Source organism: Anomaloglossus baeobatrachus, chromosome 3 (assembly GCF_048569485.1).
Source record: "Anomaloglossus baeobatrachus isolate aAnoBae1 chromosome 3, aAnoBae1.hap1, whole genome shotgun sequence".
NCBI classification, from domain to species: Eukaryota; Metazoa; Chordata; class Amphibia; order Anura; family Aromobatidae; genus Anomaloglossus; species Anomaloglossus baeobatrachus.
This window is the reverse complement of record NC_134355.1, coordinates 366145277-366164576: the sequence shown is the minus strand read 5'-3', so window position 1 is coordinate 366164576 and position 19300 is coordinate 366145277. Positions and strand designations below refer to the sequence as shown.

The following is a 19300-nucleotide window of genomic DNA, read 5'->3' as shown; positions in this document are numbered from 1 at the left end:
GGGAAAAGAGCATTTGTGGTCCGGGATGTAAAGCAAGTGATTTTATCACCAATAACCTCACAGCATTTACACCTAGAGGTGTTGCAGCGATAGTTTCCGTTGTTACTGGAAACAATGGTGGTTTTAGGAGAATCTTTAAGAGTAGGATTACTTGGCGCTACTAGATTCTTCAAGTTTATATTCCTCCGGTAGATGATGGAGGGCTTAGGGGGGATCTGATCTCGAAGTAGCGGGTCACCCTGTAATATAAACCAGTATTTCTCTAGAAGTTTGTGAATTTGGATCCTGGATTTGCAAAAAGTAGTTACTAAACTCCATTTTCGTGGATTCAATTTATCTTCACTCTTTGTAATACTATGCTGTTTCTCTTGGATCTTTCGGATACAAAGGTCCTGAGTGAGTTGCTTAGTCTTACTAAAGGCATCCTCCAGAAGTTTAGATGGATAGCCTTTTTGTCTGAACCTTTTTCTCAGGAGATTGGATTCCTGCAGGAAATCATCATCACCGGTGCAGTTTTTTCTGACCCTCCAGTATTGCCCGTATGGAATATTGGTTATCCAACTAGGGAGGTGTCCACTGTCGAACCTCAAGTAGCTGTTGACATCTACTTGTTTGAAATGTGTCGAGGTGGAGACCCCCCCATTTTCATCTAACCTCACCATCAGGTCCAAGAACTGGAGGGCACTGGAAGAAACCGCAGCGGCAAAGGTGAGACCCCAGGAATTGACATTGAGTTGAGAAATGAAGTGATTGGCTTGTAATAGAGATCCCCTCCAAATGAGGAGCAGGTCATCTATGAAGCGCCGGTAGTAAACCAAATGACCCTCTGTCAGAGGGGACTGTGCGATGTGAGACGATTCAAACACCCCCATGAACAGATTAGCGTAACTAGTGGCGAATCCCGTCCCCATCGCACAGCCCCTCTTCTGCCTGTAGATATTGGTCTCAAAGGTGAAAATATTATTAGATAAAATGAAATCAATTGCCGTTAAAAGAAAAGTTTTCTGCTCAACCTGCATCAAGGGATCGTTATCAAGGTGTTGTTTGACAGCGGCAATGCCTAAACTGTGTTCGATATTGCTATAAAGTGATGATACATCCATCGTGTACAGTACAAACTATGCACGCCAGGTTGAATAAACATAGGTCCAATATCAAAAATGGCTTCCAACAACACAGTCTATCTCGACATTTTCAAATTGCACATCAGAAGGATCCCAAACAATTGAGATTATTAATTATTGATCACATAGATAACTCCGGATCCGATCGGTTCGAGAGACTTATTAAAAGAGAGAGTTACTGGATATTCAGATTGGGTACCTTACACCCTGAGGGTCTTAATATGACTATTGAGAATGTAGCCAAATAATGAATTGATTTAATGAATTCTGTTGCTCGGGTTTGGGGGGGGGGGAAGGGAAAAAAAAAAAAATGGGATTCACAGCACCTATTGTGCTGGAAAAATGATTCACAGCACCCATTGTGCTGGCATATGCACCCAGGGGTTGAGACTCAATAAGCATTTCACAATTTAATCGGAACCTTTATTGTGCTGGCATATGCATGATTCTAGTGTTCGGATTCTGTAAAAGTGATTCACAGCACCTATTGTGCTGGGAAAAAAAAAAAAATTATTCACAGCACCTATTGTGCTGGCATATGCACCCAGTGGTTGAGATTTAATAGACATTTTTGTCAGATCTGGAAAAGCGGTTCACAGCACCTATTGTGCTGGAAAAGTGATTCACAGCACCTATTGTGCTGGCATATGCACCCAGTGGTTGAGATTCAATAGACATTTAATAATGCAATCGGAACCTTCATTGTGCTGGCACATGTATGATTCCACTGCTCGGATTCTGGAAAAATGATTCACAGCACCTATTGTGCTGGATATGCACCCAGTTTTGAGATTCAATAGCTATTTCTGTCAGTTCTGGAAAAGCAGTTCACAGCACCTATTGTGCTGGAAAAGCAGTTCACAGCACCTATTGTGCTGGAAAAGCGATTCACAACACCTATTGTGCTGGCATATGTACCCAGTGGTTGAGATTAAATAGACATTTAACGCAATTTTAAAAATAAGAATATCCATTCCCTAATTTATAAATTTAAATTCTTGATCTACCCACACTGACATACATTATAACAATATTATTACATGTTAGTAGTGCAGGCATACTCAGATCATTTTTTTGAAAAGTTCTCATGATTTTATGTATTAAGTTTTAGGAGTTAATATATGATTTATATGATTATATTATCACATGTGTTTTTAAATAATGTTTTTATGGCAAAGAGTCTTTTTGAAAAATCCTTTTTAAATATCTTTTATTAGCTTTTATATTATTGTTGAAGGGCTGGTTGTGATACATTAAGGGTTGACATTTCAATTAATTTGGTGCTGACCAATGGAATCGCACCTGTCCCTTTAAATAGTATTCTCCACATTCCGTTTTATATCCACCTGATGAAGATATTGTGTATATCGAAACGCGTTGTGGCTGATAGAAAACAATAAATTCTAAAAAAAAATTAATCTAATACTGTGGCCTCCTTAGCGCTCTATCAGACCGTGCTTCTATACTTTACTACATTAGATGACCGAGACCACCCCATATGCTTCAGGTGCCGGCTATGTTAGGTTTATTATAGGGTTATTGCACATTTTCTGTACAAAGTCCCCAATGTAATATGGTAGCACAGAAGAGAGGAGATGTAAAAAATCTCATTTCTGTGTGGAAATTGACTTGTGGTTCAGATATTTAAGTCTGCAGAATGTTAATTCTTCGTGTTGATTTTCTTTGCTTACTCACACTTTGCAATGGATAGGATAAAATCTGAGACAAAAGTTGTGTTGCATGTAGAAAATCTGCACCATATCGGCTACATGTGAAAGTACCCTTATAAAGCCAGCATCTGGCTGGAACTGCTGCTTTCGGAGTTAGTTGCATTTGTGGCAACATTTAACCTGTTAATTCCCTTCAGCGGAGCCTTGGAAGAGCTTACCAGGGGCGGAGCTGGACTAGTCTGGTCTCAGAGTATGATCCTTCGCCGGATCTTTAAAATACGTTTGCTCTGTAAAGCCGGAGCGTATCAGAGAAAGATATAACTGGCTGTAGGGTTTGAGCCAGGATGTGAGTCATGCTGCCCGTGGTTTGGTCTGCATGAATCGGGTGACAGGTTCCCTATAAGTCGTTGAATGTGAGAGGGTATGTGTCACACCTTGGGGCCCTCCAATGACCGCAAAGGGCGGGCCCATTGATATACCCCACACCAGCCAGGTGATTGGTCATTTTACAATTTTTCAGTGCCTAAGGGACTATTAAAAAAACTGGAAAAACATCTTTTAAAAAATATAAGAGAAAAAAACAAATTAAAAACATAATCACTTACGTTTTAGCAAAGGTAAATAATGAAAAAAATAAACATGTTTGGTGTCACCATGTCTATAACTGTCTGAACTAATAAAACAGACTAATATTTATTCAATTTGATGAATGCTGAAGAGAAAAAAAAATAGCACAAATGCTGTTTATTGGTGGGGTTTTTTTTTGTAATTTGACCACCTCCCAAAAGTTTAAATAAGAGAACAGGCTGTTGGATGTACCCCAGTGGTAACAATAAAAACTACATGCACCCCATTTATACCTCTATATATACAGTGCCTACAAGTAGTATTCAACCCCCTGCAGATTTAGCAGGTTTGATAAGATGCAAATAAGTTAGAGCCTGCAAACTTCAAACAAGAGCAGGATTTATTAACAGATGCATAAATCTTACAAACCAACAAGTTATGTTGCTCAGTTAAATTTTAATAAATTTTCAACATAAAAGTGTGGGTCAATTATTATTCAACCCCTAGGTTTAATATTTTGTGGAATAACCCTTGTTTGCAATTACAGCTAATAATCGTCTTTTATAAGACCGGATCAGGCCGGCACAGGTCTCTGGAGTTATCTTGGCCCACTCCTCCATGCAGATCTTCTCCAAGTTATCTAGGTTCTTTGGGTGTCTCATGTGGACTTTAATCTTGAGCTCCTTCCACAAGTTTTCAATTGGGTTAAGGTCAGGAGACTGACTAGGCCACTGCAACACCTTGATTTTTTCCCTCTTGAACCAGGCCTTGGTTTTGTTGGCTGTGTGCTTTGGGTCGTTGTCTTGTTGGAAGATGAAATGACGACCCATCTTAAGATCCTTGATGGAGGAGCGGAGGTTCTTGGCCAAAATCTCCAGGTAGGCCGTGCTATCCATCTTCCCATGGATGCGGACCAGATGGCCAGGCCCCTTGGCTGAGAAACAGCCCCACAGCATGATGCTGCCACCACCATGCTTGACTGTAGGGATGGTATTCTTGGGGTCGTATGTAGTGCCATCCAGTCTCCAAACGTCACGTGTGTGGTTGGCACCAAAGATCTCGATCTTGGTCTCATCAGACCAGAGAACCTTGAACCAGTCTGTCTCAGAGTCCTCCAAGTGATCATGAGCAAACTGTAGACGAGCCTTGACATGACGCTTTGAAAGTAAAGGTACCTTACGGGCTCGTCTTGAACGGAGACCATTGCGGTGGAGTACGTTACTTATAGTATTGACTGAAACCAATGTCCCCACTGCTATGAGATCTTCCCGGAGCTCCTTCCTTGTTGTCCTTGGGTTAGCCTTGACTCTTCGGACAAGCCTGGCCTCGACACGGGTGGAAACTTTCAAAGGCTGTCCAGGCCGTGGAAGGCTAACAGTAGTTCCATAAGCCTTCCACTTCTGAATGATGCTCCCAACAGTGGAGACAGGTAGGCCCAACTCCTTGGAAAGGGTTTTGTACCCCTTGCCAGCCTTGTGACCCTCCACGATCTTGTCTCTGATGGCCTTGGAATGCTCCTTTGTCTTTCCCATGTTGACCAAGTATGAGTGCTGTTCACAAGTTTGGGGAGGGTCTTAATTAGTCAGAAAAGGCTGGAAAAAGAGATAATTAATCCAAACATGTGAAGCTCATTGTTCTTTGTGCCTGAAATACTTCTTAATACTTTAGGGGAACCAAACAGAATTCTGGTGGTTTGAGGGGTTGAATAATAAATGACCCTCTGAATAAACTTTTCACAATTTAAAAAAAAAAAAAAAAGAAATAACATTCTTTTTTGCTGCAGTGCATTTCACACTTCCAGGCTGATCTACAGTCCAAATGTCACAATGCCAAGTTAATTCCGAATGTGTAAACCTGCTAAATCTGCAGGGGGTTGAATACTACTTGTAGGCACTATACTTATAATAATAACTAGAAGATGGCCCGATTCTAACGCATCGGGTATTCTATAATTTATTAGGTAGTTGATGTATGATTTTTGTTATATATATATATATATATATATATATATCTATATATATATATATATATATATAGATATATATATATATATATAGATATATATATATATATAGATATATATAGATAGATGATGTTGTGTGTAGTTGCCAAGTGTTTGTGTAGGGTGCTGTAAATGTTCTGGGTGTTGTGTGGGTGTGGGGGGGGTGTGAGAGCGGTGTTGTTTGTGGAGCGCTGTGTGTCTGCAGCGTTTGTGTGTGTGTGGTGCTGTGTGTGTTGCGCGGTTTGTGTGTGTGTGTGTTGGAGGAGTAGTCCTGGGGGGGTGAGGAGTATAATAGGAGGAGTAGTCCTGGGGAGAGAAGAGTATAATAGGAGGAGTAGACCTGGGGAGAGAGGAGGATAATAGGAGTAGTCCTGGGGGAGTATAATAGGAGTAGTCCTGGGGAGAGGGGAGTATAATAGGAGGAATAGTCCTGGGGAGAGAGGATTATAATAGGAAGAGTAGTCATGGGGGGAGAGGAGTATAATAGGAGTAGTAGTCCTGGGGGGAGAGGAGTCTAATAGGAGGAGTAGTCCTGGGGGGAGAGGAGGATAATAGGAGGAGGAGTCCTAGGGGAGGTGTCTAATAGGAGGAGTAGTCCTGGGGGAGAGGAGTATAATAGGAGGAGTAGTCCTGGGGGGAGAGGAGTATAATAGGAGGAGTAGTCCTGGGGGGAGAGGAGTATAATAGGAGGAGTAGTCCTGGGGGGAGAGGAGTCTGAGGAGGAGTAGTCCTGGAGGGAGAGGAGGATAATAGGAGGAGTAGTCCTGGGGGGAGAGGAGGATAATAGGAGGAGTAGTCCTGGGGGGAGAGGAGTATAATAGGAGGAGTAGTCCTGGGGGGAGAGGAGTATAATAGGAGGAGTAGTCCTGGGGGGAGAGGAGTATAATAGGAGGAGTAGTCCTGGGGGAGAGGAGTATAATAGGTGGAGTAGTCCTGGGGGGAGGTGTATAGGTGCCCAATGTGTGTGGGGGGCGTGGCCGAGCAGCCACAGTGTGGGGGGGCGTGGCCGAGCAGCCACAGTGTGGGGGGCGTGGCCGAGCGAGCAGAGCACATTGAGATATGTGGCCGAGCGGGCATAGCGTGTGGGGGGGCGTGGCCGAGCGAACAGAGAGTGTAGGGGGTGTGCAACTATGGAAAGCGGTTTCCATAGTTACCCGATATGTAGCATGGTTACCAGCGTACGGCGGCAACCCAGCCGACACACGCTGGTGTGGGCTCCCGGGGGTGCAGCACTCACCTGGGAGTCGGGGCCAGCCGACACATACCCTCGTGTTGCTGGGGTTGTCGGCGGGGCTCCATGTCGGTTCGGGGAATGGGGGCGGGGCCAGGCTGAGCGTCCAATGCGTGAGGGGGCGGGGCCTGGCCAAGGGGCCAATGTGTGTGCGAGGCGGGGCCAGGCCGAGGCGAGCTGCCAATCCGGGGGGGGGCGGGGCCAGGGCCAGCCCAGCGGCCAATCCGATGCTTGTCACTGTAACGACACTCACTGTAACGACACAATTTTGGAGCAAGAGAGACAGACAGAATGAGGCAATTATATATATAGATAATAATAATAATTTATGCATGCATTAATGTTTGCATTATGTAACCTACAAGAAATGGTGAACACTCATGTCTTACAAATTCCTTATCTTTGTTGTACTGATACATTTTAAATACTATGCACATTACTAAAAATCCCTTTGTTGGGATACAGAGGAAAAAACATATTATTGTTTAAATATATAGAGGTATTACAGTTAACAGTACATATACAGTGTCTTGCAAAAGCATTCACCCCTTTTGCTTTTTACCTATTTTGTTACATTACAACCTGTATTTAAATATTTTTGTAATCCGATTTGAGTGTGATGTATCAGCACTAAATAGTCTAAGTTGGGAAAGTGAAATGAGAAAAATATAGTTAAAAATTAAATTTATGGGATAAAATAAATAGAACTTGCCATGTTCATATGTATTCACCCTTTTGCTATGAAGCCCCCCAATTTTCTGGCGCAAGCTATTTCCTTCATAAGTCAGATGCTTAGTGAAAGGAAGTCCACCTGTGTGCAATTTGTGTCCCATGGTCTGTCAGTGTTTACACACCTTTTCAGAAAGGCCACAGATGCTTCAACACCATGTAGCAAGAGGCACCACTAACCAAACAACACAGTGAAGACCAAGTAGATCTCCAAACCAGACAGAGACAAAATTGTTGAAAAGTACAAGTCCGGGTTGGATTGTAAAAAAAAAAAAAAAATCCCAATCTTTGATGATTCCTCCGTGGCAACATCAAATCCATTATTATCAAATGGAAAGAACATGGTACCATAACAAACCTGCCAAGAGAAAGCCACCCAGCAAAACTCTCAACTCGGTCAAGGAGGGCATTAATCAGAGAGGCAGCATAGAGATCAAAGGTAACCCTGAAGGAGCTGCAGAGTTCCCAAGCAGAGACAGGAGTATCTGTCCATACCACCACAAGTAGCCTTACACCCCATAGAGCAGGCCTTTATAGAAGAGTGGCCAGAAAAAAGCCTTTCCAACAAAAATTGGAAGTTTCATTTTGAGTTTGCCAAAAGACATGTCGGAGACTTCTCAAATGTATGGTTGAAGGTGCTGTGGTCAGCTGAGACCATAATTTAATTTTTTGGAAACCAAAGTAAAACATGTCTTAAAAACACCATCCCCACAGTGAAACATGGTGGTGGCAACTTCATACTGTGGTAATATTTTTCAGCTGCAGGGACAGGGGAAATGGTCTGAGTTGAGGGCAGGGCTGTGGAATCGGAGTCGTGGAGTCGGTATAAAATGCACCGACTCCGACAATATATAATAAATTGGGGACAGTAGTGCAATGCAGAGTGTGATGACATTTTTTTCATAGGAATTTGGGAAAGTTATGAAATGTAATATAAATGTCTGGTCTATTCCTGATCTAAGGCTACATTCAAACACAGCGTTTTTGCTGCGTTTTTTGAGGATACGTTTGTCAGCTGCAAAAGCAGATCAGCTTTTTAAAAAACCGCATCACCTAAAAGGTTTTTGAGCTCATAAATAATGCTTTCAATATCAAAAGCAGATTAGGAAACCGCCAAAAACTAACATGCTCATTCTTTGTGAGGATCCTCACAAAAATGCTGTGTCTGAATGTCCTATCTTTTCACCCATTGCCTTTGCTGGATGCCAGAGTCACTGCATTTCACTGAATTATTTTGTCATCAATCTTCGATATGTTTGTGACAAGAAAGAAATTGTTAGTAAGACACTGGCAGTAAAAGATATTAAAGCTCATCACACCGGCCAGTTTCTCCAGGCCTTAGTGGAAAAAGTTCTGCAAGATTAGGAACGCACAAAAGAACAGGTTCTTGCCATTGTAATGAACAATGCTTCAAACATAAGTACAATTAAACTGATGAATGAGAGTAATGAACAACAGCTAGAAGAAAATTTAGAATTTAGTATGTCTGAGATGGAAGGCCACACTGCTGTTCATGTAACTGAGGAACAAACAGATATTACAACAGAAGAACAGCAAAATTATACTTTAGGATTAGATGATCTTGTTGAAGCTGCTTCAAAACACTTTCATATTCATCACATGTGCTGTGTTGTGCACACGCTTGAGCTGGCAATAAGAGATAGTCTGCAAGAGGGACCCCGGTTTCACACATCCGTCTTTTCGCCGGTTTGGCGGATGTGGCGCACTCCAGTACAGTGTATACATTACAGTGGCAGCGCGACAAACAACGGTTACATGCTTTAATGTGACCGGAGCATATGACACGCAAGTTGTGGCGCTGCCACTGCACTGTATAATACTGTACTGGCTTGCACCACATCCGCGAAACCAGCGAAAAGCCGGATGTGTGCAACTGGGCGGACATGCTAGAAATCTGATTGGAAAAGTGAGGAAGTTGGTTATTGCCACCAGAACCCCTAAAATTGATTCCATCTTGAAGAGACATGCTGGGAAAGGGGCAATTGTTGATCAAGCCACTCGGTGAGGCAGCACTTATTTAATGACTGAGCGATTGCTTGAACTAAAACCGTTTTTCTTATAGATATGGTGGACCCTCAAGTCACCTTAAATGAAGGTCAATGGACACGGGTGGCTGAATTGAAGGAATTGCTTAATCACCCATTTACCGTGACTAAAAAATTACAAGTTGAGGATTTAACTCCTGGCATTTTCATAAGGGAGTGGAAGAACTTGCTATTTTGCCTGTCCCAAAGAGGAGGCTTAATCCCGGACGGCATTTCGGCTTCAATGAAACGGAGAGAGACACAGCTATTGGAAAATAAAATTCTTCTGGCAGCTGTTTTTGTGGACCCAAGTAATCGTATACTGCTTAATGATCAACAGCTTACTAAAGGAAAAGAAGCTTTGAGTGAGGTAGCAGTTAGGATGAGCCGCTACAGGACTGCCAGGTGCAAGAGGACTTGGGGCCTGACAGTGCTACTGCTGCCAAATCTTCATCCTCATCAGATGAGGAGTTTAACTATGACAAGTATTTGGATGACGTGGAGCAGGCAAAGTGTTGCCGCAAGGAAAAAGATTTCACGCTGTCTCCTATAGCAGCAGATTGGCCAGATTTCAGTAAAATTTTTCACTTGCTCTCAAAGAAATAGAAAAATGTAACCATTCATCAAAACTGACTGTGCATGAGGCAATTCCTTTATACCCGGAAATTGTTAGAGATGTTGCCCATGTGGTTACGGCTTTGCCTCCAACCCAAGTTACTGTAGAGAGGTTGTTCTCCAGCCTTAAAATTATTAGGTCAGATTTGAGGTCATCTGCGAAGGAGGATCTGATGGAGGCAATTCTATTTCTTACAACAAATTCATAGACTGCACAAATGTTATTTTGTATGTTTTTGTTGAAAACTGTTTTTTGCCACTTTCATAGTGTATTACATAGTGTTATATATAACACTATGTAATACACTATGTTATTGGTAAAAAAACAGTTTTCAACAAAAACATACTAAATAATAACATTTAGTATAATGCTTATATCTAAGTGAAAAATTTATTGTAGCACAATGTGAACATCAGACATTTAATCATTGTTATGATACAATAATCAAGATATTTGGATAGAACATAAAATATATTTATTGGAATACAACTTTAGAACACAAAAAACTGTAATAAATTGTAAATATGTAATACACTATGTAATTATATATATATATATATATATATATTATACATGCACACACAAGATATATATGTAATCTACTGTATATTACATATTGTATAACATATTTACAATTTATTACAGTTTCTTGTGTTCTAAAGTGGTATTCCAATAAATATATTTTATCTTCTATCTAAATATCTTGATTTATGTATCATAAAAATGATTACCGTATTTTTCGGACTATAAGACGCACCGGACTATAAGACGGACCCTGGTTTTAGAGGAAGAAAATAGGAAAATAAAATTTTAAGCAAAAAATGTGGTCATGATACACTGTTATAGGGCGAGGATCTGCTGCTGACTCTGTTATGGGGGTAATGTCCCAAATTATCTACTAAGGTGCCGCATCCTGGTAATGATCCTCCTGCCTTGTATATACAGTATATGTCCCTCATCCTGCTATATACCGTCATCCTGCCATATGGCCGCATCCTGCTATATACTGGCATATGGCCGCATCCTGCTATATAACCCATCATGGCATATGGCCCCATCCTGCTGTATACCCCCATCCTGCTCATAATATACCCCCATCCTGCTCATAATATACCCCCATCCTGCTCATAATATACCCCCATCCTGCTCATCATATACCCCCATCCTGCTCATCATATACCCCCATCCTGCTCATATGACCCCATCCTGCTCATAATATACCCCCATCCTGCTGATATGACCCCATCCTGCTGATATGACCCCATCCTGCTGATATGACCCCGTCCAGCTCATATACTCCCATCCTGCTCATATACTCCCATCCTGCTCATATGACCCCATCCTGCTCATATGACCCCATCCTGCTCATATGACCCCATCCTGCTCATATGACCCCATCCTGCTCATATGACCCCATCCTGCTCATATGACCCCATCCTGCTCATATGACCCCATCCTGCTCATATGACCCCATCCTGCTCATATGACCCCATCCTGCTCATATGACCCCATCCTGCTCATATGACCCCATCCTGCTCATATGACCCCATCCTGCTCATATGACCCCATCCTGCTCATATGACCCCATCCTGCTCATATGACCCCATCCTGCTCATATGACCCCATCCTGCTCATATGACCCCATCCTGCTCATATGACCCCATCCTGCTCATATGACCCCATCCTGCTCATATGACCCCATCCTGCTCATATGACCCCATCCTGCTCATATGACCCCATCCTGCTGATATGACCCCATCCTGCTCATATGACCCCATCCTACTCATATAACCCCATCCTGCTCATAATATACCCCCATCCTGGTGTATGACCCCATCCTGCTCATTATATACCCCCATCCTGGTGTATGGCCGCATCCTGTGGCACATAAAAAAAATAAACATTCATACTCACCTCACCTTACCTCACTCCCTCCAGCATCGCTTGTCCTCCCGTCTGTGTCAGCGGCAGCGCCGCTGAGTGGAGCCGTCCCCGTTACCCTGCTGCGCCATGATGTCATCGCTGTGCGCGCCGCTAGTCTCCACTCAGCCGCCAGCACAGACACAGAAGATGATCGCGATGCAGCAGGGTAACGGGGATGGCTCCACTCAGCGGCGCTGCCGCTGACACAGACTGGAGGACGAGCGATGCTGCAGGGAACGGCGAGTGCTGTACACTGATTCACTGCTCCCCGCGCTGATAATGATGTGCGGGGAGCAGTGAATACAGACGCATATGATCACTCCAGGCCGTAGTTGCCAGGGATGATCATGCGGGCCGGCTGTTTATCCTCCGCCCATCATCCTGCCCACCTGTCAGTGCCTGCTTCAGCGCTGAGGGATGATGGGCAGGGGATGGGCGTGCATATTAATGAGCGGATCCACGTGATCACGGCAGGCTGCTACAGCCTGCTCGTGCCCCCGATGACCCGCTCCACCGCAGCACCCTCATTCCCCGCAGCCACATTCAGACCATAAGACGCACCCCCCACTTTCCCCCAACATTTGGGGGGAAAAAAGTGCGTATTATGGTCCGAAAAATACGGTAAATGTCTGATGTTCACATTGTACTACAATAACTTTTTCACTTAACTATAAGCAATATATGTCGGAGTCGTGGAGTCGGTGCAAGGGAAATTGAGGAGTCGGAGTCGAAGGTTTGGCTTACCGACTCCACAGCCCTGATTGAGGGTAAGATGGATGGTGTGGAATATAGGAATATTCTTGAGCAAAATGTTTCTGTCCATGATTTGAGACTAGGATGGAGGTTCACATACAAGAAGATAATGACCCAAAGCATACTGCTAAAGCAACATTCCAGTGGTTTAAGGGTAAATGTGTAACTCTATTGGAGTGGCCTAGTCACAGCTCAGGCATTAATTCCAATTGAGAATCTGTGGTCGTACTTGAAGATCACTGTTCAGCAGAGGAATCATCTAACTTGAAGGAGTTGAAGCAGTTTTGCCTTGAGGAATGCGCAAAAAAAATCCCAGTGACAAGATATGGAAAGCTCATCTTAATCAAAGCAACTTGCTGCTGTTATCACCATAAAAGGAGGCTCTACAAAGTACTGACTTTACTGGGGTAAATAGTTCTGCACACTGAAATTTTCAGTTGTTTTGTCCTATTTGTTTGCTTCGCAATAAAAAGAAAAACAATTGTTCACAGTTGTAGGCATGTTCTTTAAGTAAAGTCATGCAAACCCTATAAAAAAAAAAAAAAAGTTAAATTCCAGGTTGTGAGGTAGCAAAATACAAAAACCTGTAAGGGGTTTAATACTTTTGCAAGGCACTGTATATCTGGATATGCTTCAATGCATATTCACTAGGTAGTTAAATTGCTCTGACCTTATGTGAAAGTGCAGAAAAAAGTACTATTCACTGATCAAATAAAAAAAAGGTAAGTGGCCATCTGATTCAAATTTAGCAGCGCTATTAAGCACACTGAAAACTCCACTGAATTATCAGTGACGTGACTTTGCCATTTTAAGTTACGTGTCCTAAGATACTAACTGTATACTTAAATATAATCAAATGTATATCACTTTGATAGTACCGTACTTTTGCACTTAACCCATATAAAGGTGTAAAAACTTGTGAATGATGACTAAGAAAAATTAAACTATGTACAGTGCCTTGGAAACCTTTTCCCACATTTCAGGCTTCAAACATAAAGATAAAAAATTTTAATGTTATGGTGAAGAATCAACAACAAGTGGGACACAATTGTGAAGTTGAACGAAATGTATTGCTTATTTTAAACTTTTATAAAAAATAATGAATTTAAAATGGGGGGCGTGCAATATTATTCAGCCCCTTTAAGTTAATACTTTGTAGCACCACCTTTTCCTTCGATTACAGCTGCAAGTTGCTTGGGGTATGCCTCTATCAGTTTTTCAGCTGTTTCCACAGATTCTCGATTGGATTCAGGTCTGGACTTTGACTTGGCCATTCTAACACCTGGATACGTTTATTTGTGAACCATTCCATTGTAGATTTTGCTTTATGTTTGGGATCATTGTCTTGTTGAAAGACAAATCTCCAGCCCAGTCTCAGGTCTTTTGCAGACTCCAACAGGTTGTTTTCAAGAATGGTCCTGTATTTGACTCCATCCATCTTCCCATCAATTTTAACCATCTTCCCTGTCCCTGCTGAAGAAAAGCAGGCCCAAACTATGTTGCTGCCACCAACATGTTTGACAGTGGGGATGGTGTGTTCAGGGTGATGAGCTGTGTTGCTTTTACGCCAAACATATCGATTTTGGTTTTCTCTGACCAGAGCACCTTCTTCCATATGTTTAGTGTGTCTCCCAGGTGGCTTGTGGCAAACTTTAAACAACACTTTTTATGGATATCTTTGAGAAATTGCTTTCTTCTTGCCACTCTTCCATAAAGGCCAGATTTGTGCAGTGTACGACTGATTGTTGTCCTATGGACATACTCTCCCACCTCAGCTGTAGATCTCTGCAGTTCATGCAGAGTGATTATGGGCCTCTTGGCTGCATCTCTGATCAGTCTTCTCCTTGTTTGAGATGAAAGTTTGGATGGACGGCCAGGTCTTGGTAGATTTGCAGGGGTATGATACTCCTTCCATTTCAATATGATCGCTTGCACAGGCCTTCTTGAGATGTTTTAAAGTTTTGGAAATCTTTTTCTAACCAAATCCGGCTTTAAACTTCTCCACAACAGTATCATGGACCTGCCTGTTGTGTTCATTGGTCTTCATGATGCACTCTGTGCTTTAAACACAACACTGAGACTATTACAAAGCAGGTGCATTTATACAGAGACTTGATTACACACAGGTGGATTATATTTATCATCATCAGTCATTTAGGACAACATTGGATCATTCAGAGATCCTCAATAAACTTATGGAGTGAGTTTGCTGCACTGAAAGTAAAGGGGACGAATAATATTGCACGTCTCAATTTTCAGTTTATTGTTTTCTACAAAAGTTTAAAATAAGCAATACATTTCGTTCAACTTCACAATTGTGTCCCACTTGTTGTTGATCACCATATCATTAAAATTGTTATCTTTATGTTTGGAGCCTGAAATGTGGGAAAAGGTTAAAATAGTCAAGGGAGCCGAATACTAGGGTGGCACGGTGGCTCAGTGGTTAGCACTGCAGTCTTGCAGTGTTGGGTCCTGGGTTCGAATCCCACCAAGGACACCATCTGCAAGGAGTTTGTATGTTCTCCCCGTGTTTGCGTGGGTTTCCTCTGGTTTCCTCCCACACTCCAAAGACATACTGATAGGGACTTTAGATTGTGAGCCCCAATGGGGACAGTGTTCCTGATGTATATAAAGCGCTGCGCAATATGTTAGCGCTATATAAAAATAAAGATTTATTTTTATTTATTTACTTTCGCAAGGCATTGTATGTTATGAGATACTAGCCTGTATAATCAGAACCCATATAGACTTACGTTTATATCCCCACTCAGTCATTAAAGCAGCAGCTTGGCCATAACAGAAGTTAGAAATTACTTGTAGCCATGTTGATGAACGTGAGGTAGTAACCTCAGGAAAGCCCCAACTTGATGCGCGTTTCACTGTGACACGGGTTTTGTAAGGAGGTGCTAGGGCATCTGTCGCTAGGGTTTTATAAATAATCCCCCTGTAATGCATGTGTAACCAATCTCTGAGTTGTGTATGCAGCCTCACAAACAAATAAAAAACAGTATGTTGTCTACTTAATTATTTTTCCAGTTTTATGATTGATTTTGCAGTTCTCTAGCCAACAGAAAACTTGCTGTGTATGCAGGTGGCCTAAATTTCTATTTTTCAGTTTTCCAAACTGATAAGAGAAATAGAGGTGAACATCTAAACATATAGATATGAACCTCTAGATGTATTCTAGAATGGATGATCTATAAAACCACTTTCACGCTATGTTCCTCTCCCCATTCAGTGGTCCTGTTGGGGCTTCTGTCCGATTTCCTCACAAAATGGGTTTCTAATGTATGCCCCGACTGGGTCACTGACTATTATGATGCAGTCAGAGTCACCATGTGCTCTGTTGTGCACCATTTTCGGGAGTATATGCCTATTAGAGGTGGACACCAGGCGTAATAGACTGCGTCTGATGTCTGCCCCCCCAGACCACTGAATGAGGGTGGAACACTGTGAAAGCTGCCTAAGACGTGGAGGTATCCAGTTATGTCTTTTCATTCTGGTGGAACTTTTATTTTTGTGTTACTTCATGGTGATGATGTAGTTTTAGACGTGTGGTCATTATTTTCTTTTCCTTTTTTTTCCCCAGCTTTCTGTGATTGAGCATTTTAACTCTCAGCCATTGAGTGTTTTATGTTGTGACGTTCAGGAGATAAAACAGAGAGTGAAGACCTTATCACATAGTCAGTGTGAAAACATTCGACATTTGGCATCTTTCATGAGGTATGGAAGACGTGTACTGAATGAGTGCCAAAACTGGTCAAAATCTCTCCGTAGCAATAGCTTAATGTTGAAACGCCTATTGTAAATTGCTCAATCTTTTCCCATCCAATACAATTTCCTGTTTCGCCCAATGAAAACCTATTATAGGTCGTCATCAGTTATATTTATTCCAGCGTTCGGTAGTGAAAACGAAATCTGCTTAAACCCATTGGCAGAAGACAACATTCATTGCCACCCATCGGCGTCTACCTCCGTGAACTCGTAATCTTCATCGCTGACATCGGTAGAAAAGCGCTTTCAACATCACTCAGTGACAACTCTACAACTTCACTTCCATCGTCCGAATCGCTCTCACTATTACTACTTTCACTAGTATTGATTACACGCTGCCTTACTTCGTCCGGATTCACGCACCTTCGATTTGATATCTCTTAGCCATTTTCACTTTAACACAAGAAGAAAACAAAACTGTGTTGGTCAGGTTGTCAAGAACAGATGCAACCATTGACTGCCAAAAATATCAATATGCGCAAAGTTTTGCCTACTATGCTTAGAAAAGGGACTTTCCACTCAGTGGCTTGCTAGAAGGGACTTGGGACAGTAAAATGCGCATGAAATATTGATGCCCCCTGCCAGGAGACAAATGAGTTTAACGGATTATTTTGAATGCCTTACCCCCCCCCCCCCGGGGGGACTCAGGATAGGAAAAGGTTAAATGAGACTCCTAGTTGTCTCGTTTATGGCCATGTCTACAAGTGGGAGCATAAAGATGAGTTACAAGACAAACCCTGGAGAATTTATTTTCCTCTTTCCATCCGGCCAAAGACATACGCCACTTTATCAGCATTTCTGGTAGTCTAAAACAATCTACTGATCAAGAGTGGGTAACAACAGGAAAAAACAAATTCCAATTTAGACAGTTTTACTGGTAATGACCCAATTCTAACACTCTGGGATATTCTCATTATTTCTCTCTATTTTTATATTCTATTTTTTGTGTCATTAGTCTTCATTTCTTGCAGTTTTGTTGAAAGTCAGACACCAGAGGCACAAGTGAAGCTTCTGACTGATGACAGCTATTTAAAGGTAATTTCTCAGTATTTCAGATGTATCTGTGAGTGAGTGCCTTTATTTTATGTTTGGCTTATTTTTTATTGTTATTGCACTGTTATTGAAAATTCCTTTACTCCAGCATTAGCATTAGGTTCTGTATTATCAGATAATCCTATGAATGTACCTAAACCTGCTTTAAAGGCCACTTCACACATAACGAGATCGCTAACAACATTGTTGCTACGTCACAGTTTCCGTGACGAAACAACCACTTCACCAGCGATCTCGTTATGTTTGACACGTACCAACGCTCTGTCCCCTGCTGTGAGATCGTTGGTCGTTGCTGAATGTCCTGGGCCATTTTTAGCTCGTTGGAGTCCTGCTGGGCAGGATGGATCTGTATGTTTGACACCTACCAACGACCTACATGAGAACTTAAAGTGTGACACGTAGGCGTGTAGTTGCGTCACCTTTTCCGCGCTCCCTCTGCACCGATTGGTTGGCGCTGAGAACAGTAAGCAAACACTCGGGAACGAAGGAGGGATGAATCCGGGTGCAGATGGAGCTTCGATCAGAAAAGCAAGCAAGTAACCGGGAACAAAGTACAAATGAATCCGGGTGGAGTCGCAGGTTCTATCCTCAAAGCAAGGCTCTAAAAGGGACAAAGGATGAAGCGATGCAAAGTTGCCTTCTAGGCCGGCCGCCTAATCAGAACGCAGTATTGGCCACCAATCGGAGCGGAGGGGTGTGGAAAAGGCGACGCATATGCATGCCTACGTGGCTTACAGCGTCAAACACTACGCCCCTATTCGAGAACAGAATCGTTACATAGCTGCTGTGTGACGGGGTCCCAACGACCAACGAGCTCGTTATACAGGTTACTAAAGTCGTTGGGAAAATGACTGTGTGACATCTCACCAACGATCTCACCAACAATTTAACAACGATCCGGAAACTGTGACGTAGTAACAATCTCGTTAACAATCTCGTTATGTGTGACTGGACCTTAACACTGTCCAGATCATCTTTTCCAAGCTCAGACCAGTTTTGTCCTCATCTTCATGCCTATTGGAGATGGGTGTTGAAGATGCCTGCCATTTAAAACAGAATTATTCTTTTTGCTCAGTTTAAATATTTATCATAATGCAAATCTTTATTTTTATTACCAAATGCTAAATTTCCTGTTATGCCAGATAAAATAGTGTCTTCTGTTCTAGCCATAATTACACTGTGTTATCTTATAGGCATTTTCTAAATGTGTTTTTAACCATTCTTGCGGCTATTTACAGATCACTTTACAAACTTTTCTGAATTGGATGCTATAGGTCTGTTAGTTAATTATACGCAGTTATAAGTGATTTACTTGGATTGCTTCTTTGTGCTACAATTAAAGCACAATGCCACTTTAAGTTTATAGCGTTCATTGTTTCCTCCTCACCCTGCGCCTTAACCTAAGCAACATTTCTACTGTTATTTTTTGGGTGTTTTAATATGTTTACTGCACAGTAAAAATGACAGTACCTTTATTTTACGGGTTAGTGCTGTTGTGATGATACCAATTTTTTACTGAAAAATAAATTGGTGTTGCCATATTCTTAGAGCTATAATTTTTATTTATTTTTTTTGAGCAATAGACTTGAGCACTTATTTTTGTGGGACAAACTATAGTTTTTACTCGCCGCCTTTTTCAGTACATAAAGTTGAAACCAGAAGTTTACATTCACTATTTAAAAAGACACATATGCATGTTTTTCTCACTATCTGACATGAAATCAGAATAAACCTTTCCTGTTTTTGGTCAATTAAAAACCAAAATTCTTTATATTTGCCAAATGCCAGAATAAGGAGAGAGAGAGTGTTTTAA

General features: G+C 42.0%; 1 protein-coding gene across 3 annotated transcripts in view; it reads left to right on the top strand.

Annotated features, from left to right (window-relative positions):
* ORC3 (origin recognition complex subunit 3) overlaps positions 1-19300 on the top strand; it is a 172238-nt gene that overhangs the window by 85829 nt on the left and 67109 nt on the right. For all 3 annotated transcript variants that reach the window (XM_075340142.1, XM_075340143.1, XM_075340144.1), the window contains exons 11-12: positions 16250-16383; positions 17406-17469. In XM_075340142.1, the coding sequence (XP_075196257.1) occupies positions 16250-16383; positions 17406-17469 (198 nt within the window). The remainder of the gene's footprint in view (positions 1-16249; positions 16384-17405; positions 17470-19300) is intronic.